We start from the raw sequence: 26877 nt of genomic DNA on the forward strand, positions 1-26877 counted from the left end.
GTATGAGTAATGAATGATGCATAAATCCAACAGGAGTATAGTTAGCAATAAATTATGCAGGTGTTCACAGCAAGCGAAGCTGTTGTTTGGAGTCTGCTTTGTTAACAACTGAATTCTTAGCGTTGAAATCCTCTTCTTTGTTGGTAAAGAAACAGAAAAGCAGTTTTACCTTTGAGGCGATTAATTCTCAAGTGTGGTAGATGTTTATGCTGGTGAATTTTGAATGGGGTTTATGGTTTTAAGTTAGCTAGCATTTAGGGAATGATGCAAGGCTTTAACTTGGTAAAGCTAATAGGTCTTGTCTGAAAAACAAACAGAATTTATTAGAATGTAACTCCATGTATTGACAACATGGACAAATATGGATTTCATTATAGTCTGTATTTGTAGTCAAATAGGGTGTGTTCCATGTTTTAGAGACCCAGCAGAACAAAATATTTTAAAGTATATCTGAAATTATTAAAAGAATAAAAATTGTTTAGGCTCCTCAATTCCATTTTCTAAAGCAGATCTGACTGTTAAGACATGTTGAAACAGCTTAAATTCCTCCTATATTCCCACACCTCAGAGCTTCCCATTGGCTGTCTGAAAACTTTCAGGAGCACCTAGACACTAGGAAGCCCTGGGGCCAAGGCTTGGTGAATACAGTCTTTAAAGCCCAAGGGTTTTAAACACAAAATTTAACCTTCACTCAGGAAGGCCAGCCTGATCAGCAGCAACAAGGAGAGAATCCTTTTCTTACTCACTGCTGAGTGTCTTAACTGGCTGATCTGAGTTGCCCCTTTATGCCCTCTGAGCTAAAATTAAGCTTTTGTAAATGATTAATTCCCTTCTTACTCCACTGATCTTGGTAAAGATTAGCAATGGTTGATTTTCAATTGATTAACGTATTCATTAAAATGTTATTTATGTTCTAAAGGTGCTTAGTTACTTTCAAAAATGTCAAGACATTGAAAGGCATTGGTTTTATCCCTGTAACTCATGTTTCATAGCAATAGAAATATAATTTGCATTAACACTTTTCTTTTATGTTAGCAGATGGACCGTATCTTCAAATCATTGAACAGCCAAAACAGGTGAGTGCACTACATTTGGAAAATCTTTGCAATACCTATGTCTCTGTGTTCAGCTGTGAATAAAACAGTGACTTAAGATGAGGAAAAAAAGTGTTGAAGATGTTAAACTTAATAATAAATATTACACTTAATCATAAGCATTTTTTCCTCTTGCTTTTGTAGTTAAATCGTTTCCTGTTTTGTTCTGTCTTCATCTGTCTCTCTGGAAGTGTCTAAGAGAAGAAAAAAAACTGAGGGTTTAAAAAAATATCTTGCTAGATGTAGGCTTTTCATCTTAGAAATGACTCTTCAGTGCCCCAGTATTTGGAAATATGAACTAATAGGCATGGAAGATTTTTAGAATTTGTTTCACGTTTCTTGAAAGACGTGAAAGGAAAAGAAAAAAAGCAAAAATTCAGTTCCCAGAAGTTACAGGAAATTTTGACTTGTGTTTTGCCATCATAAAGAAATTATTTTGTCCTTTGAGATTCCTGTTGTCACAGTTAGCTGTTCTGAATAACTCAAGAAAAATGAAGATTAATTCTTGAAAGTAACTTTTTTGTGACTCAGAAGCAGACTCATTTAAGCTGCCCTGGTGGTGTCAAATTTATCCCTATGCACTGGTTAGTTTTCTTGCAACTGAAGTACAGAGCTGCATAAAATCCTAGACTGAGCAGTTGCTAAGTAGACAAGAGTGTCTAGAAGCCATTCTGCTCTGTGCTTGGTCTTCTGCAAAAGCACATCACGATCCAGTCTTTTTTCTAGGAGACTGCAGAGGACGTTTGTTTCAGGGACACACTGAGGCCTTTTTTCTCTTAAGCCTCCCCTATGGCAATAGGGGGCAATTAGGTGCCTTAGATGAAAAGCAGCAGTGTACTGTGAACTCTTGGAAGAATATGCTGCTTCCTCCTTGCTGTTTTAGTTCATCCTGAATCAGATCATGTATTTGCATGGCAGAGCCTGTAGCGTGCAGTGTCTAAAAGGAAGCCACTCTTTCCATCCATGACATTTCCACAAGCAGCTCTGTAGTGGAGTACCCGTGTAGCAAGCTGAGCAAAGGTTTATACTGTGTAATAAGAGTGATCCACAGGCAGAGCGCTGTGCATGTGATCATTTTGGGAATAAAAGGGCAGTGGGGAATTATAGGACTGTATGTGTGAAAACACAGCTAGTAGTGGAAGGGTGATAGACTAGGGAAGGCCACTCAGATGTCTGCTAGACCTTTAGGCTCTAAGGCATGGTGAAGAGAGCCTGAGTCATTCCACGCATCATGACTCTGGAAACTGCTTTGCCTGCTGGATACCTTGAGCTCAGGCTCATAGTTGAGCATTTCACTTTGTTTTGAGAGTATAAATAGATCTCTGCTTCAGAATGTCTTCACTTATTGAAAAGAGAATTTCTGCCTGTTGCAGAATAGTAATGTGTAAGAGTGGGAATAAAACACTTTACCTGGGCTAGCTCAGAGGTGCTTTGTCAACCGTCATTCAGACAGCATTTCAGGGATGAACAGTTGTAATGTTACCATTTGTGGGCTGTTTGGGCAAGTCATATATGTATGTGTGTGTGTGTGTGTGTGTGCACGTGCTGTCTTTTTTCAGTTTTGTTTTCAAAGAGCTTTCAAGTTTCTTTTTATTTCCACAGAGGGGTTTTCGATTCCGATACGTATGCGAAGGGCCTTCACATGGTGGACTTCCTGGTGCTTCTAGTGAAAAGAACAAAAAGTCATACCCTCAAGTCAAAGTAAGGACATAAAACATGAATATTTCACAAACTGAATGTAAGCGAATACAAAAAAATACTGCAAATCGACGTACATTAGTATGAAAGTACTCACTTTATATGAAATTGATTGCACTTCATTTCTCACTTTAGAAGTGTAATTGGTTTAAAAAGAAAGTAGTTTTCAGATTCGTGGGGTTATTTTGGCACTGTATTTATTAGCTGTTGAGCAGTAATCTTTCCTGCACCTACCACCTCACTGCACTGCCCCTGCCCTTACCAACAGGGTTCTTCCCTTAGGTGTGGTTTTAGTCTAATGAATGGTCTGAGCTGGTCAGTTACTCTCCTGCTAGCATAATGCATAGCTTGAGTCCACTCAGTTACTCCAGTTCAGCCTGAAATGCTTTTTACCTGCTTTTCCTTCCTTGTCTGTTCATGTTACTCCCTACTCTATGGCTCTAGGATATTAAGTCCTTAGGTTCTTAAGGATTTAATCCAGATAACTTTAAAAGCAACAAAAACATGTCATTTTAACAGGAGTAGTATTATATTCAGGAGTTTGACGCTTTTTTCTTTTTTTTTTTCCAGGAAAAGATTGAGCATGTTAGTTAAAGAAACATTCAGAGCTAGCGTAATATGAAGACTATAACAGTGATGGTTAGCCATTCTAGGATTAGGGATGAACTTTTATTGCCTAAGGTTCTTGCAGAAAATTCTTTCTGCATAGAAGTGAGGAAAAGATAAACTGTGTGTTTTCTGCTTTTTTTTTTTTAAGTTAATGAAAGTCTCAGTCTTGTTGTTATATTACATCCTTGATGAGCTTTTACACTAGAGATTGTATCATGAGGAGCAAGATTAATATCTTTTAATTCTGGTGTTGTCTTCTTTACAAGAAGAGAAGGGAATGGAGAGGGTGGCAAGCAGTCAGTCTGTACCAGGCCTTGCTGTGTGCTGCTTGTCAGCTTTCTCTTGTACATATGTGTAGCTCTTCTTGAGTAGCAGTTCTTGAGAAAGGCTACAACTTGGAACAGCTGCATCTTCAGAATGAATCAGTAAATGCATGACTCAATGGAAAATAATCAGCATTGGTTGAGATAGCCTAGGGTGTTTTAGTCTGGCAAATTGAGAGGAGGATGAGAAATTTAGCCTTGCAAAACTGTTAGGAAAAATTACTAATTACTTGCATTTTCCTTTCCTATTGTGATGGTGATGATGAACCAGTGAATAAAATTTACTGGCATGTTCATATGAAAATTATGTTCCTCGATGCTGCCAGGTCTTTGGATTCCAATTCCATCTATATTGATAATTAATAAAAATATCGAGTGTTGTTGATAATAATTGTCGTGCAATTGCATTTCCTACAGGTGTGATGGGACATACAATAGCATGACAAGTATACACACAATGAGAGGTTCTATAGGGAATGGATTTTTTCCATGGAAAAACTAGAAAGCAAAATGTTCTTTGGCTTTCCATCAAACCTTCTGTTTTCATTGATCATCAGATTTTAATTTCATCTAAAGCTCTCCCAGCACACGTGTCCCGTCCCCTCCCTCCCTCTCGTCCTCCTGTATGCATCTGGGTGTTTTCTAGTACAAATCCCCACATGGCAACACCTGCTGGGAGAGGCTGGCAAAGGAACATAACAAGTAAATTCCTCAAGGCCATGACTTGTCAGTGCTTGTTCTTGATTCAAGTGGTGCCAGCAAATACAGAAGCATTTCACACCTTTTCCTGTAAGTCTCTCTGGTGTTTTGTCAAAGGGTGATCACCTTGTCGTAAATGAGATGAGCACACTTGAAGATTACTGTTATTTTATTTAATATGTTACAGTTACACAAGACTTTCACTGTAAAACTTCCATTTGCTGATCATAGTTATGTGAAAGGACAGTAGTATGGTTTGGCTTTAATGTAAAAAAGACTGATCTTTGTGACAGATCTTTAAACCTTGACTATGAGGTGATCTGTGCAGCTCACACCAGGATCTTTCTTCTGCTTGGCCAACTCTGCACAAAAAGCTGATGTAATATACCAAGAGGCACCATGGAGTGTTCTCAGAATAGACATTTTCAGTGCACAAAAAAGCACTGTAGTTTCCCTGCACCCTTTTCATAGGATTATGCATTGTAGACCTGAAGAAAACACAATTATCTGATATGACCTCTTGAATAATGTGGACTACTGAATCTCCACCAATTTTTTTGTGTACCTACTCCCTCACTTCCAGCTGAGCTGGAACGTAGGAAGATGTGTCTTTCATCTAAAGGCTAAAGCACTGAAGACTCTGCCATGTCTCTAGGCAAGATATTTTGGTAGTTAATTACACATTTAACGGCACCCTGTAGAGCATATTAGAAGATGGTGTATGTCAGGAGTTAGTGTAGCAGTTCTGCTTTGCATTTGAGACAAAACTGCACTGCCTGGTAACTTGGAATTGATTTTAAAACTCTAGTTTTAACAGTATGCATAGCCTGGTTAGCAGTAGTACTTTTACTATAATGCCAAGGATAGAATTCATTTAATTTTATGGATTTGTATTTCTTTGTTTACAGCTGTCTTTGCTATCAGTAATCCTACTAGTACGTTCAAAAACTGTTACGTGCTTATAAGATTACATGAGTTTTATATATCCTTACAGAGAAGCTGTAGACATTGAACAAACTATAATGAAGAACTTCTTTGCTGTCCAGAGAGATTGTGGAATCTCTGTCTCTTGAGATATTTAAGACCTGTCTGGATGCCTACCTGTGCTATCTACTGTAGAGAACCTGCTTTAGCAGGATGGTTAGACTTAAAAACTCTAGAGATCCATTCCAACCCCTACAGTTTTGTGATTCTGTGAAGCTAGATTTAATGATTAGCTATCTAAAATTATTCATTTAAGTTTCATTTTTGTCTGCTTAGTGGAAGCAATGCAGCAGCAGAAAACTGTAACACATCTAGAACAGTTGAAATTATGACTCTTGAGCTGTTTGCTAATCATTAGCTTGTTCAAGCGAAGAACAACTGGGAGTTCTATATAGTTGTTGTATATCCAAATAACAACAGATAGGCTCTCTTAAAGTCTTCAGAAGAGTTTTAGGGGAAAAAAAGAAAAAAACCCACCACCAAAAGAACAAAACTGGGTTGTCTGATATCACCAACTCATGGAACTGTCTTACATTCTTATTCACAAGTTGCTTGTTCCGATATATTTGGAAAACTTCCATAGAAGATTTCCACTTGCCTTTTTTACATATTTATATGTCCTGATCTTGCATACTGATGTTGGCGTATTCAAGCTTGACACTGAAGTGCTTGATACAATTTTGGGTGTGAAAAGAATTTACTGAAAACAGTGGTGTGACAGAAATGTCCTGAGTTTTCATTTCCCTTGGGGCAAATCTACATGGGTGGCTGCACACAATTGCAAGTTGTCTATTCTGTGAGCTGGATGTAAATGAGTTTCAGCCTAGAGGCTGAGTAACCACATTGCTCAGAGGTGTGCCCAAGCTCTGTACCCATGAGTTTGGATGTAGTGCAGTTCAGCTTGACGATCAAAGCCGAGTCCCATTTAGGCAGCCCTGAACTCAGGCACCCAAATAGGAGCACTGCCCATCCAGACATGTCCTTAGGCTATCCTAAATTATACTTCAATTTGGAGATAAGCGTTCTCATTGAAATCAGGGGGATTTCAGCACCTAATTCGAGTTCAGAAGGAGTATTTGCAGAAAATGAGGCAAGTTGTTTGGTTGTTGAACTTTCTTGTTAAAGAAAGCTTTTTCCACCCAATAAGAATTAAATTGTGGAGTGTTAGTTTGCTGATTACAGGTTAAAGATTAATTCATTCAAGAGCAGAATTAAGAGATAATCACTAGTGGAGAATAAACAGATTTTTTTTCTTATAAGTCTGTAATGCCCATTGAAAACCTGCACTGAAGCAATTCGGCCAAAGGTAAATTCAGTGAGATCTGTGGTTTTTGCTGCCGTAGTTGGTTAGGCTGAGTCTGGAGTGCTGAGTTCATTTACTTGGGCTTCTAAAGCGATCCATTGAAGTCTGCGACCTCACATTCGGAGAGGATCAAAAGATTTAAAACTTCCATTGCTTTAAGTTACTGTACATTGCTTATTTTAAAGCCTCTAAATAAGTACTTTCGTGCCTAAAAAATTCCTACCAAGTTTGAAAGGTTGTATGTTAAACTGGCAACCAAAAAGCATTCGTATTTGGCATTTATGAAGAATGAGTGATGCCTCATCTGTGGAACTTTTCTTTTATGTGTGTATTTATGACAGCACTGCTGGCCATAGTCAAAAGGTCAGGCGAGACTGGGGATGTAGCTTCTATAACAGAACCATTAGAAAGAAGTACTTATTTTTATCATTGCTGGCTTTGTATGTTTGACATGGTCTTTTCCATCATTTGCTTTCTTTAGTTAACTAGCTGGTTTCACTTCTTGCTTGTATGAGTAACTGGAAAAAACGTCTTTCAAGTAGAAAAATGTTGTTTGTGAAGTCTTTGTAAAGTTTTAGGAAGTATTAAAAAAAAACAAGAACAACAAAAAAAACTTGGGGACCTGGACCTCAAGAAGATGTGGAATAACTGAAAACAAATTCAACTTTTGTTTTGAAATTGAGTAAATTTCAAGTTCACAGGGTCCTTTTAATCTCTCAGGCAAATCTCTCTCAAACAGGAACAGCCGATAAATGTGAGCCTGCAGCATTTTAACTTTATCAGATTAGATCAATTGAATGCTGCTTCACTACGGGATGTAATCAAGTATTACAGCTATACTTCTTACCAGGAACTCCTTCTTTTCTTTTTTCTCCCCTATCTTCAATTTGAAGTTCAGTTGCTATTTTTTTTCAGGTCACAGATCTGCTTTGGAGCAGTGCAGCACCCAAACGCTGCCTCCGTTTCATATTGCAGATGGTTTTTTCTGTCAACACCATAATCTTTGGATTCCTGTATGGATATCCAGCATTGTAATATGCTGTCTACCTTCTAGCACCTTTGACTGCATTTTCTATGTGAAGTAAAAGGTGGCAGTTATTTGTATATATTAATACCAGAATAAATTTTAGGTTATTCAGCAACTGTGATGGCATCAGTGATTTGAGGATACCCCAAAATGATTTCAGACTTATTTTAGGTTACATAAGGATTGTAACCATGTAACCACTGGGGCTGTCTTTCTGGCTACAGATTATCTGGATGTCACAAAATCACATAGGAAGGTCTGTCTGTAAAGCAAACATGTAGGAAACATCCTTTGCAGCGTAGATATCAGCCTAGAAAATAGTCTTTTCTTGCCAAATGATCTGTTTAAGGTATTACATTTTAAGAACTCTTTTTTTTTTTTTCCCTCACTAAGAGAGACTACAAAGATGGTGCTGAGCTGAGTAACAGGGGAAGATTGCAATCTGGTTACCACTGCAGTTATATGTTCTGCTTTCAGAGACTGGAAAGTCCTTGACGTGCAGCAGTCCTACCTACAGTTTCACTGTGGTTTCTACAGCTGATGAAGGGTTGTCTTGAACTTTTCTGATGTGACACAAGAACATGCATGTTACTCATAATGAATATAACGCTGTGGATGTGCTGGGAACTTTTTAGCAGGGAAAGCCTTTCTTAGTGAGGGATGAAAAGAAAGTATTTTTGAAAACTTAGTTGTAGTAATGATGGTGATGTTTAGCACAAAATATAATGATGTTCTTTTCAGTTCATTTTATGAATGTTACACAGAAATTCCTGCATTTTCTCACTGCTGAGAATGGTAGAAATGACAAAGCAGTGATTATTCTGTATGTTTGCATTGTTTCAGTCCAGGAGGGATTACAGTTTGGGAACAGACAGAAGCACAAGTACCCCTGCGTTTCATATTTGAGAAAGTGCTACTTATAAAATGTAAAATGTAGAAGTTGTATACAGTTATCTCACAAGCAGTGAGTAGTGAGAAGACTTTTGCACACCTGTTTCTCCTGGAACAGCTTTTTCATACTTTGGGGGTTTTTTATTGTTAGCAGCAAATTGGAAGACGTTGAAGACGCATGTTATATGTATGCAGAGTGTTTCAGCTGTGATGGAATGGATTCAAGAGAGGGGTTAAATGGAGTGAAGGAGACTAGCAGAACTTATAATGTGGTGAAGTCATGGCAATCCCCGGTTATCAACACTTTATCAACAATATAACCTTAAGTGTTCAGTTCATCACTGATTCATCACTTTAATGTTCATCGTGATCCTTTAATACCTTGGTTGATTAGATCTATAAGCCACTGTAATACAAAGAACTTTCCCTCAGGCAAATCAGAAGAAACCTTAGAGGAGGAGGGGAAAAAAACAACATTGATAAGAGGGTTAATTAAGTGAATTAGAAGGGAAGGCAATGTTCGCTTTTTTTTTTAAAGCAAGATAATTTTATATTTGTTATAATTTGAAAATGATGCATAACAGATAACTGAGTTGAAGTGTATTATTTGTGAGGAGAAAAAATAACGTTTTAAATAATATGGAAAACAAATAGCTGGTATTAATAAATGGTACTTTGTTGGTAATGTTAGGATTGTTTAAAGCTGTTGAAAATGTGCGGTGATCAGAAACTCTGTTGAAGGGAGGTGGGAAGCTTTGTAGTCCTCCGGAGTGCCTGTAAAGGCGTCCAGATCATCCTAAATGCGGTCCTGCAAAACCTTAGATGGGGTTTTAGCGTATATCCTCACCTACACTTACAGGCAGTATTTACTGGGCTGGTTTATGTGTTGATTTAACACTGTGATCTAACAAAATACCTATGAGTAGAGAATTCTTTCACTTCAAAATCTCTACCTGAGCGATCGTTGTAATGAGACCAAAATGCTTTAAAGTGATCATAATATTTACAATTATTTGAAAACGTTTTTGAGTTGGGCAAAAAAAAAAAAAAAAAAAAAAAAAGAAGCAGATATTTCATTGAATAGATGCATTTTTTTAATGTGATTCTTAACATGTAATGATATCTAATGTGAATTTAATGTACTAAGTTAAATTTATGGAGAGCAATGTAGCATAACTGGCCAGAATATTATGCTAATAGTAGTGATATGGGAAACAGAATGTTGCTTTTCCTTACGTTTGTTTTATTTCTTTACTTTTTTGTCACTACTTCTGCCATTTGTGTATCAATTTTAATTACAACTGAATCGTTAGCTTTTTTGTGTGTGTGTGATGACCTGGTACAGTTGGTTTGTTCCATGAGAAAATGCACACACATTTCTCCTAAGCAAGCTTGACTGTACTTGGCTGACAGAGAATATTCCACTGGAATTATTGTTCGTTCCAGTTTTAAAAACCTCAGTTTTACATTTATTTACAGATTTGCAACTATGTTGGACCTGCAAAAGTAATCGTCCAGTTAGTTACTAATGGGAAATACGTCCACTTACATGCTCACAGCTTGGTGGGTAAATTTTGTGAAGACGGAGTATGCACAGTCAACGCAGGACCTAAAGACATGGTTGTTGGGTAAGTCTGTCAAATGTATTTGTAAAGCTTAGCTAAGAGGGAGGGAATAAATTTTGTCACAGTTTTGATCAATATTTTACCTTCACTGAAATCTGCCAATAGGAATACAGTGAAGAGAAAAGCTTTAAGAAAGTGAGGTTAGTAAATATGAAATTAAGACATGACAAGTATAAACATGAAAATACTAAATGAGTCAAACTTTTTAAGTTTAAAGCAATAAGATTATAGTGAAATTGTAGTTGGTTTGTTCTTGTTTAATTTAAAGGAGTAATTGTTTATATCAGTAAATGGAACTCAGGCTCCTGTCTACGTTTTCAGTCTTAGATCAGGTTTCATGCTGGCTGTGAGTTTTAGTTCTGTGATCTCAAGAATGTCTTTGTTGGTAAAGAAGTTGTTTAAAAAGCTGAGAAGGTTGGGAAAGAGAGTTTCTTTTAAACTGTAACTTTTGATGTCCAAGCCCAGTGTACTGACTTTACCAAGCACAGCAATTTAAATAACTTTATTTGAAATGCTCCTTTTCATCTTGAAAAGTTTGGCTCATTTCCTTACCTGTCTTGTTTTTCATCAGATGTTTAGAAGCAGCTTTCCTATCCTCAATTGACCCAAATGAAAATTGAGTTATTGTCTTGATTTCATACTTCCAAATCTAATTGATTTTCAGTTGTGCCAAGGGACTTTCACTAAAGCGCACCCTGTATTATGGATATTGTCATTCAAAGAGATACCTGAAGTGTCTTGCTGAATGTCCAGAACCGAGCTTCAACCATTTTCTTTGGAAAATGTACTCTGCTTTTAGCTTTTTAGCTTGCTCTCCAAATCAATTTGATCTGACCAAACCTTTTCTGATGGATTACTTTCACAGTAGCTGTAGAATTACATATTAATGACAGCACGAAGTGTGACAACTAAATTTGGAAACGTTTTATAAATTGCTTCCACACCATAAGCCTGAAAACTTAAAGGTTACTTCTTATGCCATGGGAAAATCCTGTGCACCCGTATGATTGCTGCCGTATGATGGTATGCGTTTGACATGCCTTTTAAGCTTGGCTGAAATTGTCACACTGGAGTTCACTGGAACTGCTTCCTCCGATAAGAGAATGACTGCCTGCTGCAGGTTTGGCCTAAGGCATCACAAAAATAATTAACTGACATTCGGCAGGTTTGCAAACCTTGGAATACTTCACGTCACAAAGAAGAAAGTGTTTGAAACTCTGGAAACACGCATGATCGATGCTTGCAAAAAAGGATACAACCCAGGACTCTTGGTGCATCCTGAACTTGGCTATCTGCAGGCTGAAGGATGTGGAGACAGACAGCTAACTGGTATGTGGAAACAATGATCTGATTTTAACAGGTTTTTAGAAAAAAAAAAAAAAAGAAAAGAAAAAAGAAAGAAAAAAAAATGGCTTAGCTTCTGAAAATGCAGATTTCTACCCAGAAAAAGGCCGTGGATAGGAAAACAGCTTATGGCTATGCAGTAAGAGGTTGTATATTACTGCTGTGTTTTAAGGAATCAGAAAGTCTTTGCTGCCCACATGTGAATGAGAACAGAGCATCTTCTTCCATAGCTACCTGTACCCACCTCTGCACTTCTATTTCAATGTTCTTATACTATTTAGTGAAGTGATAAGTAGTCGTTTTGCGTTATTGCTGTGAGACATGATATCTTTAAGTAACTGTGGGGACCTTGTTTGAGAATACCTGTTTCATTCAGCTGCACTTCACCCACATCCCTGTTAAACCTCGGGTCTGTATTGCTTTCAGGACCTGTATCGAGGGGCTGGCCTATTCTTTATCACTGGTGCTGGACATTCAAATGTCCTTAGAGGCAGAGTCCATCCATTTCATAACCTTTATGAACAGAGAGCAGAAAAGAGTCACTTTGTGTCAATTATGTACCTTATCTTAAATAACACGTAGCTCACAAACTGCAAATTGAATGCAGTATATTGTAAATAGCTCCTCCTCTATGAATAAAAAGATAGAAACTGATGGATACTAAGTGAAAAAGAAGTTGCTATTGGTGCCTATTGATAGTAACATTTGGAAAATGCTCATTCTCCCCCACCTTGTGCTAATTAATCTGTGCTAATTTATTGGTTCCAGAACGAGAAAGAGAAATTATTCGCCAGGCAGCAGTACAGCAGACAAAAGAAATGGATCTCAGTGTGGTGCGTCTTATGTTTACTGCCTTTCTTCCTGACAGTAACGGTGGTTTCACACGGAGGCTTGATCCTGTTATATCGGATGCAATATATGACAGCAGTAAGTATATTTGGCATTCATTACTGTTTCAAAATGGGGCACATCTCTGTACAAAAATGCTATGTGGGTATTGCTATATTTAGGCAGCCGATGGATAATTGGCCCCATGTCTGTCCAAGTACATATGCTGTCATTCTGTGCTTAATAGATGCTGATGTAAGCCCTCAAGCAAGATTTTATTTTGCTGTTAGCATGTTTAATCCTGCCACCTATGTTACGAGAATACTGTAAATTCTTTTTATAACGTGTTTGAATTTTGCAGACTTGTCTTCTTGTCTTCAGTTGCTTTCTGTGGCAAATCCTTGTCACACAAGATGTGAGGAAACGTGTATTTCAGTCTTTCTTGCAAATTATACATTTTTCATTTTGCTGGGCATCTGCTTGTCCTTGTTTCCTGACACTAGCATAACCAGAAGTTTTCATCCATTTACTCTGGACCTGTTAGTATTTTTTTACTTGTATCATATCTCTCTATTTGTAGCTTTTCTAAGTGAATATTTTCACTCTGTGCTTGTGCTTTTGGATTATACTTAGTGGTTTTACCTGAACCTTCTCTGCTGCTTGTGATTTCTTCCTTGTAGCTGTGGGTCACCATGTTCATGGTAATTATTCTGTAATGAGTCAGAAAAAAGTACCTTCTTTTTTCTTGGTGCAACAGTCATATGTACGTCATCACTTTCTAAGGACAAAGTTTAAATGAGAAGGTGTTAAATGCAGCTGTTCTAAAGCTACTGTAGTCTGTTGCTTGCTGTCAGTTGGAGAATGCAGTGACCATATGTCTACTATTCTTACAGCATACATGTCCCTTATTTTCTGAATGAGAAAATAGTCTTTTCATCTGCAAGCTGAAGTGATTTAACTAACAGTGCTTTAAGGAATATTGATCTTTGTTAATAACCATTACAGATTCCATTTGTTTTCTTACTCTAAAGTGTGTAATGATAAAGAGTATTGCTAAAGCAAAGAGGAAGGGAAGGGCAAAGAAACAACAGAGACAGAATAAAGAAAGATGGAGGTTGATGCTACATGATCTGACGCTGATAGGACAAGGGAGAATGGTTTTGAACTAAAAGAGAGGTCTATATTGGTTGCTAGGAGGAAATTCTTTACTCAGAGTATGGTGAGGCATTATTACAGGTTGGCCAGAGAACTTGTGGATGCCTTGTCCCTGGAGGCTTTAAAGGCCAGGTTGGTTGGGGCCCTGGGCAGCAGCGAATTCATGTCTGTTGATTCCAAATTTTTTTTCTACGGGCTGTTGTTTTTTCCTTATGCCCTTTGTTGAACCATTCAAGTCCCTTCCACAGACTGGATACAACCTGTTGTAGCACAATTGTCTGTGACAGTTGCTTTTAATTATCAGATGATAGTTCTATCTCAAGGACCAATAGGTAATCCAGTGATGCCTCTGCTAAATCTTTAGAGGTGAGCTTTTTGATCACAGTCTGATGTGTTGGTCCACAACTGAGGTTTCTTTCAAGTAAGCCAGAGAGCAGAGCAAGCTTTGCATGTTACATTAAACTAATAACGTAAAGGTAACAGCTTTCAGCAGTGTCCTGTCACCAAGAAAATAGGGAAGAAAAAATGTTCTCTTATAATGCACTCTTCTTATAAAGTTGCTATTAATGCAGGATGCAGTTCACCGTTGTGTTATTTTAATGAGGTAATTTGCTGGAATGGCCACAGCCTTATTTTATAGTTCACAGTTTAGTCAAAGCCTAGAGGATACAAGATTACAGCCTTCAGATGAAAAACTGTTGATTCAGTCTTTTAAAAAACAGACAAATTTATGTAGGCTGTACTGGGGCCTTGTCTGTGTGTTGCATTTGTGCATTTTTATTTTCTTGTAATCTAAAATTGTTATGAAAATAATTGTTTTTTAAAATCTTCTCCTTTCAATAGAAGCGCCCAATGCCTCCAACTTAAAAATTGTAAGAATGGACAGGACAGCGGGGTGCGTAACAGGAGGGGAAGAGATTTACCTTCTCTGTGACAAGGTTCAGAAAGGTAAGTGTCCTGAGTATTGTAAGGCACACCAGGATGTTCATCTGGAATACACATGAAGCCTGCTTTGCTGTCTTGCTATTCCCCTGTTTTGATAGCGCAGCAGGATTTATAAGTGCTCTATTTTTCTGGAAACCAGACCAGCAGGTACTAGTCCTACAAACTAAATTGAATTTGTGTTGCCTCCGTGGAGACCAACTTTGTTCTTCTCGGATTTCTGCCCTTGCCTGTGTTCTGTTTTTCATGGGTAATGGGTTCTGGGTGATCTTTGACTCTGTTAACACCTGCTCTGAATTATTCTAAAGTTTCTGATTTATTATAAAGTTTCTGACTGTAAAGGGTAAGTATGAATTTTCTGTATTAACCCCCAATGGGAACTGACTGTATTCAGTGCTGCTGCCAGTAACTTAATTCTTATGTATATGCTAATAGTAGAGATTACTTGGGTTTCAACTGATAATTCTCACAGACTCTGCTCATGGTATGAATGTGTTAGAATAGGACTCTTGAGTTTGGATTTGGTTGCTTTGTTTTTGGATGGGAAAATAATGGTTTGTAGTGTTTGGGTTGAACAAAAAAGAAAAAAAAAACCCAAAACAAAACAAAACCAGGAGTGGGATAAACCCTTTGCATTTTTCTGCCATAGATAATACCTGGGGCTCCCTGGTGTAGACTGGATGACAGAGGAGTGCCTAGTTCTCACCTGTCTGGAGTGGGTCTCTGCCCTTGTTGTTAAAAGGCTGTCCTTTTCTACCTCTTTTTTTTTTTTTTTTTTGTCACGTTCTTCTACTACTTGCACAGGAAAGAGGGAGTGCTTTGGGGGCTTTGAAAAGCTGTTTTCCCTCAGTAGTGTGTATACCCTCTGCTTTCAGGAGGACCTGCATTGAAACTTAACTCAGGCACGCAAAATAAATAAATAAAAGTCTGACTCAGTGGAAGCCCCAAGGTGGGGTTTCCCCTCAGCCTCAGTGGGGTTTCCCCTGACCTCGTGGCTCTCAGAAATCTCTCTGGAGGAACTTGAGCGGGCAGGACAGCGGGAGTGGAAGTCGTAGTTCACCATCTTGAGACTAGCAGCTGGTGGGTCAGAGCAAGCAGTCCTCAATCACCCTAAGAGAAAAAGGCTTTTCTGTAATTTCTTCTCATCAGAAGTGCTGGGGAAGCAATATGCTACTGTGATATTTCCCAGCCTCTCCTGGAATATATATAAATAAACAAAAAGTGAAGGCAAGAAAGGTTGTTCAGAGGAGCAGAAGCCATGTTTGTGGTGTGGCTGTGCTGTGTCCGGGGGGTGAGGGATTGCTGCCGACATGCTGCTCGCCCAAACTGCTGCCATCTCTCTGAGCTCTGAAATGGCTCTCTGCCAACGGCAAGCGGAACTTGAACTGTGGCACTTCAGGTTTTGCAACAGTTTTTTGAACTGAAACTGCTGGAGGAGAGAGGGTGGTTTCTACATTCACACTTCAAGTTCTCCCCTCCCTACTCGCTTGTTCCAAATAAAGCACCTCTGGAATGTTTTCTTGCTCCAGAATAGGAAGGAGTAGTGAACCTAACTTTCCTTTTACTGTGCAGTAAACAGATGACAGCTTCCATGAAGTTATTAGAATCAGACTGATCCGAAATTGATGTTAAAAATGGCTGTGATGATTTCTTAACATGGATAATGATTATTCATGTATTATATACACATAAAATTATCACTCAGATAATAAGTAACCATGTTAATTTTTATCTGGAATAAACTTAACCAAAGGTTAAATGAATGCACAAACATCCTAAAGTTATTTTTTCTTTGACTCTCTGCAGATGATATTCAAATACGTTTCTATGAAGAGGATGAGAATGGTGGTATGTGGGAAGGCTTTGGAGACTTTTCTCCTACAGATGTACATAGACAAGTAAGTAATGGAGCATTTGCTATTTGTTAACATTTTTCTGATCTCAGGAAAATGGGATCATATTACAACCAGAAAATCAGGTGCAAACCTCCATGTCCCATACTAATCTCTTTAGTCCCTGTTATTTGTTGGTAATCTCCTAATAATATTACAATCCTAACCGTTATTTTTACGATCTATGGTAAGAGTACAGCATCAGGAAATCAGGAGCGAGGTACCTTGCTTTAAAGATACGCCACTGTTAAGTTTGGATAGGATGTATAGGGTACTCTCTAAGCTTCCTGTGCAGGCACTGAGAAAGCCCCAGAGCAGATGCTTATTGATGGAGAGAGAAATAATGCAATAATAACATGTAGCGTGGAGATGCGGCAGCTTTGCCTTTCACAGAGGGCTTTAGGACTCTAACTCAAAATTGCAACTGAAAGTTAAAGTGGAATTTTGTTGTAGCAGCCTTCTGCTTCCTGGTAATGAACCAGCCCCTACAAAAATTGCATGGATATAGATACAGAGTTACTAAAAAACATGGTCTGTGACAGATGTGCTTTATCGTTGATTCCTTCACAGTTTGCTATTGTGTTCAAAACGCCCAAGTATCGAGATGTCAACATCACAAAGCCAGCATCTGTATTTGTACAACTACGTCGGAAATCTGATCTAGAAACGAGTGAACCAAAGCCTTTTCTCTACTATCCAGAAATCAAAGGTAATTTGGTAAACCCATTTTATATACCAGAAACTGCAGGGTCCCTAGGAGTACTTTTAATAAGATGGGGCAGGTAGGGTAAAGGACTTTTTGTAGTTTGTTATTTTTCGAAAACAGGATGTTTGCCCTTTTGTGCAGTGCTAACGTGAAAACTGTTGGGTCTGTAATAGGTTTGTTGTTGCTTTTTTTGGTGGATTGTTAAGCAGTAAATCTGTGCTTTCCTTCGTGCACACATGCCTCTCCATGCAGTAGGTGGCACTCTCTTCCTCTGAGTTTCTGCTGAATGATATCTGAGGACGTTTTACGGTCAGCGCTTTCGGATAAAACTTAAACTGAGGACTGGTACCTGGTGAAAAAAGTACTTGCTTTGCAGTTCTCTCCTTTCATCGTTACACCTGGCAATTTCACTGATGGTTTTGAATTTTCTTTCCAATTGCTCATACTAGTTGAATAAGGCAAGGCACTTGGTGTGAGAGTAGGCAAAGTACTGTTTCGACCTCTTATGGTAAAGTGCCATTTAAATGGCTGACATAGAACAGTTGGCGTCAGACTCACTTCCTGAGCCGTCAGTGAATAGTGAAGTTAGTGCTAGTGAAGTCTAACTAGCAACTCTGTGCCATTTAAAGCCTTCCGTGTTTCAAATGAGTTTGATGTGAATGTCAGCAACAATCATGTTTTTAAATACTAATGTTAAAGACAACGAAGCACCTTGAGGTCCAAGTTGGAACTAGTGTTTTCTTGCACTAAGACAGTAGTCTTTTTGCTGAACAGTTAACCTGCCTTCAGTTCATGCTGTGAAGCCCTAATCTTGCAAGTATGCAGTGCCTAACATGGAGCTGAAGTGAAATAAATAACCTAAAATATGAGTGCGTCAGTGCTAATGGACGAAGGACAACTGAGGAGACAGAGGGGGGAGAGGGGTTATGGTACAAGATAATCTGTTTTACACTTATAATAATAAAAGGACAGAAAGCATTCTTTTTCAGAAACTTGAAGAGTTGCTAGAGGATTTTGTGTCAGTAATGATTAAGGAATCTCTTACCCAAGTCTTACAGAAAACAAAGTGTACAACTGCAGAGCAAAATTGCCAAATGTGAAGCAAACTTCTTTGAGACTCTTAAAGGAGTAGTTTATTCAATGTTGAGTGCATTTTTGAATGTCCTACATAACCTAATCATAAAATTACCATTTAGGGACTGTATTTTCCCTGTTCCAAGTGTTCACAGGAGCTGAGATGTGTATGTGGGTTTTTTGTTTGTTTTTCTGACTAGATTGCTATCCAGTGTTTTCTCTCATCATCAGCGTGAGTATGCCTGGGACATGAACCATACATACTTACAGGTCATGTATGCATGGAAATATGCACTTTTGCTTTTCAGTATACTATTCCATGCATTCAGCTATCCAGTTCGAGGCACTGACTGATGTGACTGTGCATGTAATTTCTTTTTGTCCTACATCTGTAAAAAATACCTACTTGATCATTTATTGAAGATAGCCTCATTTATTCTTTTCTCAACAGCTTTTTATTGGGTTGAAACCTTTGTAATTTTTGTATCCTTCTTCTGGCAGTTCTTCTTGTCATGATTTTTTCACTTTCCCCAATCCTTTGGCTATTTCTTCTAAAAAGTCTTTTACAGTGAGGCTGGTGAGGCACTGGAACAGGTTGCCCAGGTATGTGGTGGAATCCCTGCCCTGGAGACATTCAAGGCCAGGCTCTGAGCAACCTGGTCTAGCTGTGGATGTCCCTGTTCATTGCAGGGGAGCTGGACTAGATGACCTTTAAAGGTCCCTTCCAACTTTAAGAATTCTGTGATTCTAAATCTTTGTGTTTTGCTGTCCTGGGCAGGATAAGGATATTTTTTACTTAGGTGATAAAATGCTTAGTCTTTTTGTCAGCTGCTGCTCCACATGGTATGACAGTATTATGTCCTGCCTGAAAATAAGCTCTTTATTCTGTTGTCCTTTCTATTAATTCAAGCAAATTGTTTCAAACAATGTTGTTTTCAACATTTCTCACCAACCTTACCCTTTGACAGAAGTTTAAAGGGCTCTGCTGATGCTCTGTGCTGTTGAAGGTCAATGTCTCGTGATTTTGCTGACCCTTTGAGAAGGGTCTATTTTTGAAGTAGATTTGCTTAGTAGAGAAATCTGAGCTTATATTCTCCAAAGGAGAATATTCTTGAACAAGTATATAGTTCAAGTTAAACACTGAAGAATTTTGGCACCACTGATTTCCAGAGTTCTATGTACATGAACTGCTTTTGATGGAAGCTCTGAGCCTCTTTCAGCATTTCTGCATGGGTCCCTTCCTGTCTGAGCATGAGACATCTGACACAAGGGACCATGTGAGCCCAAGAAATGCTGTCAGCCAGGCTGGGACTCGGCACTAGCTTTTCTCACAGGAATTCTCACTGCTCCATTATGTACAAAATTGGGTTTTTTTGGAGCTAGAAATGGGTTTACTCTGTACAGTACTCCTTATTTCCCCTTACAACCCAGTATACTTCAGTAATAATTTCTATATGCTCATCTTCTTCTGGGTATGGACTCTAGTACGAGTGACTCCTTATCCTGTCTGTTCCTTCTCACCTGACACGCAGATAAAGAAGAAGTGCAGAGGAAGAGGCAGAAGCTCATGCCAAACTTCTCCGATGGCTACGGTGGAGGCAGCGGCGCAGGCGGCGGTGGCATGTTTGGAGGAGGAGGCGGCGGTGCTGGCTCTGGTAAGACAGTGGCTCTGGGGAAAGAGGGAGAGGGGTTCTGCTCTCAGTGTCTGTGGGACAGATAATTGTTGTGATGTTGAAACAAGGAATTCCACTTGTTCCACCCCATCCTTATACTACTGTTACTCATTTCAGTCAAGCTGCTCCTTGTTTTCTAAATATTTCATAGAATCATAGAATCGCTAAGGTTGGAAAAAGACCCACAGGATCATCCAGTCCAACCATTCACCCATCACCAATGGTTCTCGCTAAACCACATCTCTCAACACAACATCCAAACGCTCTTTGGACACCACCAGGCTCGGTGACTCCACCACCTCTCTGGGCAGTCCATTCCTGTGCCTGACCACCCTTTCAGAGAAGTAGTAATTCCTAATGTCCAGCCTGAACCTTCCCTGGCGCAGCTTGAAGCCATTTCATCAGCTCCTTTTCTGTCCTGCTTGGTTACACGGCTCCTGGTGACTTTTTATTTCTTCTTTGAAGCTTTAAGTCGCAGAAGACACCTTTCTGGTTGGAGTCTGAGGAGTCCATCGTACCTTAGCTTTGTTGCTGCCTAGGAATTCAAAGGCACTGAAATTCATGAAACAGCTAACTACTGTCTTACATGCCTAAAATTAAACAAGTTCCTAGTTATTACTAGAACCACGGGTGGAATTTAGCTAATTAACCCTGGTACCATGAAGAATTATTAAAAATTTGAGATACTAGTTACTAAATTGCATGCTGTGCTCTGTCTGTTGAACCCAGATCATATCTGAGATTCAGGATCATAAGAGCAGTGCTTTGATTTCTTGCAGCAGAGCATTAATAATGTAGATCAGCAAATGTCATCTGAGCCACAATACCTCTGTAGCCCTTCTATAAAGGAGAGGGAAAAGCGGCAGTTGTGAAATTGTTACATGCATTGCTACCAGCACATCAACAGTATAACAACTGAATACAAATCTGTGGCAACCACAGTGATTTGAATCATAATGCAACATACTGGTGATGTTACATGTGTATGTGTGTCCTGGGGACAGAGAACTTCTGTGTTTTTGAAGGGATGGGGCAGAGCGCACCCTCGTGACAGAGGAAGTTCAGGTTGAATATTAGGAAAAGGTTCTTCACAGAAGGGGTGGTCAGGCATCAGAACAGGTTCCCCGGGGAAGTGGTCATGGCAACGAGCTTGACAGAGTTGAAGATGCATTTGGACAAGGCTCTCAAACATATGATCTGATTTTTGTGTGGTCCTTCGCGGAGCCTGGAGTTGGACTCACTGGTCCTTATTGGGTCCCTTCCAACTCAAGATACTTTATGATTCTATGAAAAGCAAAATATGTAGAAAATACAATTTCAGTTCTTTAGCCTGTGTTCTTCAAGATGGTGTTTTCATTGCTTTGGGGTATAATTCTATTAATTCCTCATCTTTTTCCTACCTGTAGGGTTCAGTTATCCTTCCTATGGCTACTCTGCTTTTGGAGGAATGCATTTCCACCCTGGCACAACGAAGTCCAATGCTGGAATGAAACACGGTAACCCTGAAGATTCAATTCAACTGCTGCAAGAATTATGTTTGAATATCTTTTTCTTCTTTAATATGAGCACATGTTATGCAGGTTTAACTAAGTGTGCTGTGGGGGGAGAGCTTTTCCCCTGGAACCCGTCCCTTTCCTAGAACCTCCGGTAACTCAGAGGTTCACATATGTTACACTGCTCTGCTTCTTTTCAGTTATGTCAAAGTCCACCTTAAATCTGTGTACATCTTCTTTTTAACCGCTAACTTCTGTGAAGCAGTCACCAAATTACCTCCGCATGCTTTATATGTTCAATGTATGTCTCGAGCAACAGCCCTTTTGCTGTTGAAAGAGATGACCCAAGGACTCGACCAGAGAAAAGGCATCTTCTTTTGTTGCCGCAGTCTGGTACTACACAGTAGTCAAAAGAAGTAACATAAGAGTTTATGGAAAGATTTGAGCAATGATAAGGACAGTCCCATCTTCCTAAAATGGGGAAATAATTTCAAACCTGCTTGTTTTGAATATTCTGTAGTTATTTACGAAGTCTCAGGGATGAATTTGCTGTCAGGGAAAACAAATCTGATTAATTGCAGTAGATTTCCTAGGAGTACTTCAGACTCGGATTGATGTTCTTTCGAAAGAGGGTATATCTGTTTTAGACACGTAAAAAAGTTTATCTTTAAAACAGAGGCTGATGAAAACATAGTCGCTGCAGAGTGAGTTATGTTGCTTTATCTGTCCCTGTGAGTTGGTATCTGTAGTATTATGATTTATGAGTGTTTAAAGATAACCCTTATGTCTAAGGACATTTTTATATTGAGTTCTTTTAGGGGTTAGTTATTGCTGGTTGAGCTTTATTACTAGCATTAAAAAAAAGTGAGAGTATTGAATACTGATGGTATTTATTTCTATTTGAAGAACTGTCAAATAGCACAGTCAAAAAAGATGAAGAGAGCTCTGATAAACAAAGTGACAAATGGGACACAAAACATGACGTGAAAGTGGAAACTGTGGAGAAGAATGAGTGCAGAACCTCTGGTCATAATGAGGAGAAAGAGGATGCTTCGTTGTGCTGTAAAGATGAAGGAAACAAAGCAAAGTGTGGTTGTCAGGGTAAGTGAACAATAGGTAGATCATATTTGTGGTAGAGGGCAAAGCTGGTGTTAAGTCTTGGAAACGCTGTAAATGTCTGCTCACTGTTTTGAACACATGATAATTTTTCTTTGAGGAGGCAAGGGCACTTCAGCTCTCTAGAATCTGAGATCCCTCCCCATACATAGATTGGTAGATAAACCTACACCTTCACACTGCCACTGGGTATGCCCCGGTCCTGCAAGGAGGTGAGATAGCTGAGCCTGCTGGGCATGTTTAATGCTGCTTTATAATAAACCTGTATGAGGGTTCACTAAAAACAGTGACCATACATAGAATACAATTCCCTGCAGTCCTGCTGTAAAATTGCGTGCAAAGTATCCTTAAAGGTTTGAATATAAAATGTAAACCCTATCTGTTTCCATACAGCAAATACATAGGGGGGTAGCAAATTACCCCATTACCCCCAAAAATACATTTTTGGGGTAGCAAAGCAAACAACCAGTGAACAAAAGGGGAAGAAGACAGGAGTAGTCAGTAGGAGTGATTCAGCAGTAGAGTTATAAAGTAGGCAAAACAAATCACCCTTTCTCAGGCAGCAAGATTTTCTTTGCCTGGGAAACTATAGCACTACGTGGGTTTTTTTTTAACATGAATAATTACTATTTTAAAGGAATTGAGTAACCATGCTTCTCATCACATTGAAAAATCAACAATCGGGGTTGAGACATGGTATTTTTTCTATGTGCTTAAAACCAGAGAGGTAAAGACCAGAGAAAGTAAAGACTGAATTGCTTAGCACTTTTTATATTGGATGTATGTCCTGAATACAACATCTACTGAATCCTATTATTTAGAGTTAAGAAGTAAATAACAAGTAAAAATGTATCAGCCTATGCATATAGTCTGGGAATCACGGTGATCTAGAGGCTATAAAAATAAACTTCATGGATAGCTGGGTTAGCCTTTGGCATACAGAGATACCATATTCATATTAATCAGAGATACACATCTAAGTGAAACTAAAACGCTGGTTACGTGTAGCTGGAAATCCCTATGTGTTCCCTCCCTGTGTCAGCTTTAAATTATATCGTCTATTTCACCTATTTGCTACTAATGATTCCTAACCTCACTTTTATAGAAACTTAAATTTGCTCAGCATACAGGCTGGTTTCAGATGATACTGCTTCTCAGAACAAGGACTGTGGTTTCAAAGTTTATCTGTTTCATTTTTGCTAGTTTCTGCCGATACAGAACCACAAAGTATTGGCAGAGCAGCTAGAGGCCTCCTTCGGTTACAAGTGTGTACCCTTGTGAAGCTGAAGAGAGTGCCTCATTCAGGCTGGGGAGGAGACACAAAGCTCTGCATTTATGCCATATTTTCTCTGTGATTTTCTGTACAATATTTGATAGACTCGTAGAATCATAGAATGGCCTGGGTTGAAAAGGACCACAGTGATCATCGAGTTTCAACCCCCTGCTATGTGCAGGGTCGCCAGCCACCAGACCAGGCTGCCCAGAGCCACATCCAGCCTGGCCTTGAATGCCTCCAGGGATGGGGCATCCACAGCCTCTTTGGGCAACCTGTTCCACCCTTTGTGTGGAAAAACTTCCTCCTAATATCTAACCTAAACCTCCCCTGTCTCAGTTCAAGACCATTTGCCCTTGTCCTATCACTATCCACCCTCATAAACAGCCGTTCCCCCTCCTGTTTATATGCTCCCTTCGAGTATTGGAAAGCCACAATGAGGTATCCCCGGAGCCTTCTCTAAGCTAAACAAGCCCGGTTCCCTCAACCTTCCGTTCCCTTCGATCTCTTAGGCTCCTTGTGCCTCAGTTTGCTTCAGTCTAAATCAGTCAGAACTACATGGGATGTTCTTTTAAGTGCTCTGTGGACTATGGATCTTTGCCTGTCACTTGTATCTGAGCAGTTCCAAGTTTCTCCTCTTTTTGTTTCATTGCACACAAGTGCACATTAATGGAATAATCAGTGCCACTCAAACCACAGGTAGCTTCCAGAGATGGGCTGTTCTCAGGATTCCTGCTGCCCGAGTGCTCAGCATGTGCCCGGTTTTCCTTCCAAGAGACTCCTTCCCTCTGTCCTTTCCTCTCAGGTGTAATTAACAACCCGTCTCAGTGAATCAGTAAATAATGAATGTGTGGTGATCTGCGCTTCGTATTTCTGTGGCAGCACAAACCTGTGCCAAAAGAAGGTGCTGCTACAGGGAAGAAAACTGAGCTAATGAAGACAAAAATGTGTGTTGCAGATGGTCTGTTCCTGGAGAAGGCTATGCAGCTTGCCAAGCGTCACTGCAACGCTCTCTTTGATTATGCTGTAACTGGAGATGTGAGGATGCTGCTAGCTGTTCAGCGCCATCTCACTGCTGTCCAGGATGACAATGGAGACAAGTAAGTCAGAGCTGGCAAGGACTTAGAGACAGGAGAGCTAAGTCTTTGGCAGCAGAGTGTAGTCAGCATCCCATCTGCTGTGGGTGCTGATCGGGGACCGCAGCACCACTCGTATCAAATAAATATTGTTCTCCTTTATGCTATTTGGGTGAGGGACGGCTGTGATTTTTGCTGCTCACACCACCAAGTTGGTTGCTCCAATACCTTTCAGAAATAGCGTGTGAGGGTGTGTGGAGGATGCTGTGAGTTGCCTTTTCTTACTTCAGATCAGTGCTGAGCGTGAATTGCTGCATTTGTGTCATGAAACACAGTTGATGGAGGTCACCAGCTTTGTGCTGCAGGAGAGTGCCCTGCTTTTTATTCTATGCAAGTCCTTAAATCTTCATAGAGAAATTTAAGTTGTGGATGCACTGGGAGAAGTAGAAATAATGGCTAGAGAGTCCTTGCTGCTTTTCTTCTACGGATACCAAAGGACACTGCGCAGATTCTGTGGGACTCAGACTGAAATAGAATGAGGATCAGATTATTAGTAGTTATTTAAAACTAAACTTGTTGGAAGGGATTCTGAACAGATGCAAAGATAATCTCCCTTGAATAAACAAGTGATGTTATCACATTGTCACTTTTTAGCTGGCAGGCTTTGGGCAGGCCCTGTGCAATCACTTGTGTTTCCTTAATTGCAGTATTTTGTGCAGTAGAAGCCAGGCAAACCTTAAGGTCTCTAACCAGATGGAAAATTACAAGAGACTGAAGCAGGCCTCAGAGTACTGATAAGCTGAATACTCAAAACCACTGAGAACTGCTTACTTTGCTCTCCAGCTGGCAATTTGATGAAGCTTTGAGGTAAACAGGTGTATGGATGAGGTAGGGGCCAGCAATAAAATCTGCTGGCACTTCGGACAATACAGCTCCTGTGTGTATTTGTTGGTTTTGTTGTTGTTGTTTGTTTTTAATGTAAAAAAAAAAAAAAAAAAAAAATACTCCCCAGAGGATTGTGAGAGTATTAATCTCAGTCCCAGTAAGAGCAACCTGCATTTCAACATCAATACGGTGTTCCCCAGATTTGGACTTGAAGGGTATTTCAACAAAGGCAGAGTAGTTTAATCATCATAATAGTCATTTTTCCTGGATCAAGAAGTACCTACAAGTATGTGAGCCTCAAGTTCATGTTGCTTTTCTCCTGGGAAGGAGTTGGTCTGTGAGCATGTAATGCATATACATTGCTCTGCAGCTACTGAACAAACCAAAGTTTTGGTGGCTGTCTGCCAGCTCTCTCACAGGAGCTGCTTAAGAAAAAACAAAATTCCAACATTTATAAATCAGTTCTCTGTAACTTTCACTTCAATCATTACAAACATATGACAAAGACTATAAATTTTTTGCTGAAGCCATTAAAGAAATGTTACTGACAACAGTTTTGCTCATCTTTCATGAAAATAGTCTGTAGGGAATGAAAATACCTTTGAGATCCTGTGTTTTGTGTAATGGCTTTGATACCAACTACATTAATCTGTGCTCAGAGGATACTTACAGCAGTGCTCGCTGTGGCTGCATTTATAGTACTCATCTCATGAAGTCTGAGAGTATTAAAACACTTTGCCTTCACGGGGTAAAATTGAAATATTTACCACAGGAAAGAGAACTGAATGCAGTAGAAGAGCAAATTTGTGAGATCTGGAAATGAAATGTCAGCATGAGAGAGCTTAGAGGGTATCTCCTGGGGTGCGGAGGAACACTTCTTTTATGGCAGCAGTGGGACTGTAGGAACAGCACGGAAGAGCTGAGGGAGGAAAAGTGCCACAGTGCTGCCTATGGCAGTATCCAGAGCCAATAAAACAGCCCTTCAGGGACGAGTTTGTTTTAGAAACCTCGGGTTTTTTATTCCTTTCTAACATATCTTGGGGTTCAGAGCGCTCACTCTGAACTGAAAGAGGACTCTATACCAGAAATGGCAAGGGACTTCTTTATTTTTCTGATGGAGTGTAGATGTGAGCATATTCAGGTGTTCCTGGAGCAGGTTTCTTAACA

General features: G+C 39.4%; 1 protein-coding gene across 8 annotated transcripts in view; it reads left to right on the forward strand.

Moving 5' to 3' along the window:
* Nucleotides 1-26877, forward strand: part of NFKB1 (nuclear factor kappa B subunit 1) — a 57566-nt gene that overhangs the window by 21024 nt on the left and 9665 nt on the right. For 6 of the 8 annotated variants that reach the window (NM_001396395.1, XM_046939919.1, XM_046939920.1 and 3 more), the window contains 12 exons: nucleotides 1036-1076; nucleotides 2697-2795; nucleotides 10108-10256; nucleotides 11419-11582; nucleotides 12366-12524; nucleotides 14424-14528; nucleotides 16329-16420; nucleotides 16985-17123; nucleotides 19727-19849; nucleotides 21274-21363; nucleotides 22267-22461; nucleotides 24708-24849. In NM_001396395.1, the coding sequence (NP_001383324.1) occupies nucleotides 1036-1076; nucleotides 2697-2795; nucleotides 10108-10256; nucleotides 11419-11582; nucleotides 12366-12524; nucleotides 14424-14528; nucleotides 16329-16420; nucleotides 16985-17123; nucleotides 19727-19849; nucleotides 21274-21363; nucleotides 22267-22461; nucleotides 24708-24849 (1498 nt within the window). The remainder of the gene's footprint in view (nucleotides 1-1035; nucleotides 1077-2696; nucleotides 2796-10107; nucleotides 10257-11418; nucleotides 11583-12365; nucleotides 12525-14423; nucleotides 14529-16328; nucleotides 16421-16984; nucleotides 17124-19726; nucleotides 19850-21273; nucleotides 21364-22266; nucleotides 22462-24707; nucleotides 24850-26877) is intronic. The other 2 variants (NM_001396396.1, XM_015285417.4) reach the window with 1 other exon arrangement.

This window comes from Gallus gallus, chromosome 4, assembly GCF_016699485.2.
Source record: "Gallus gallus isolate bGalGal1 chromosome 4, bGalGal1.mat.broiler.GRCg7b, whole genome shotgun sequence".
NCBI classification, from domain to species: domain Eukaryota; kingdom Metazoa; phylum Chordata; class Aves; order Galliformes; family Phasianidae; genus Gallus; species Gallus gallus.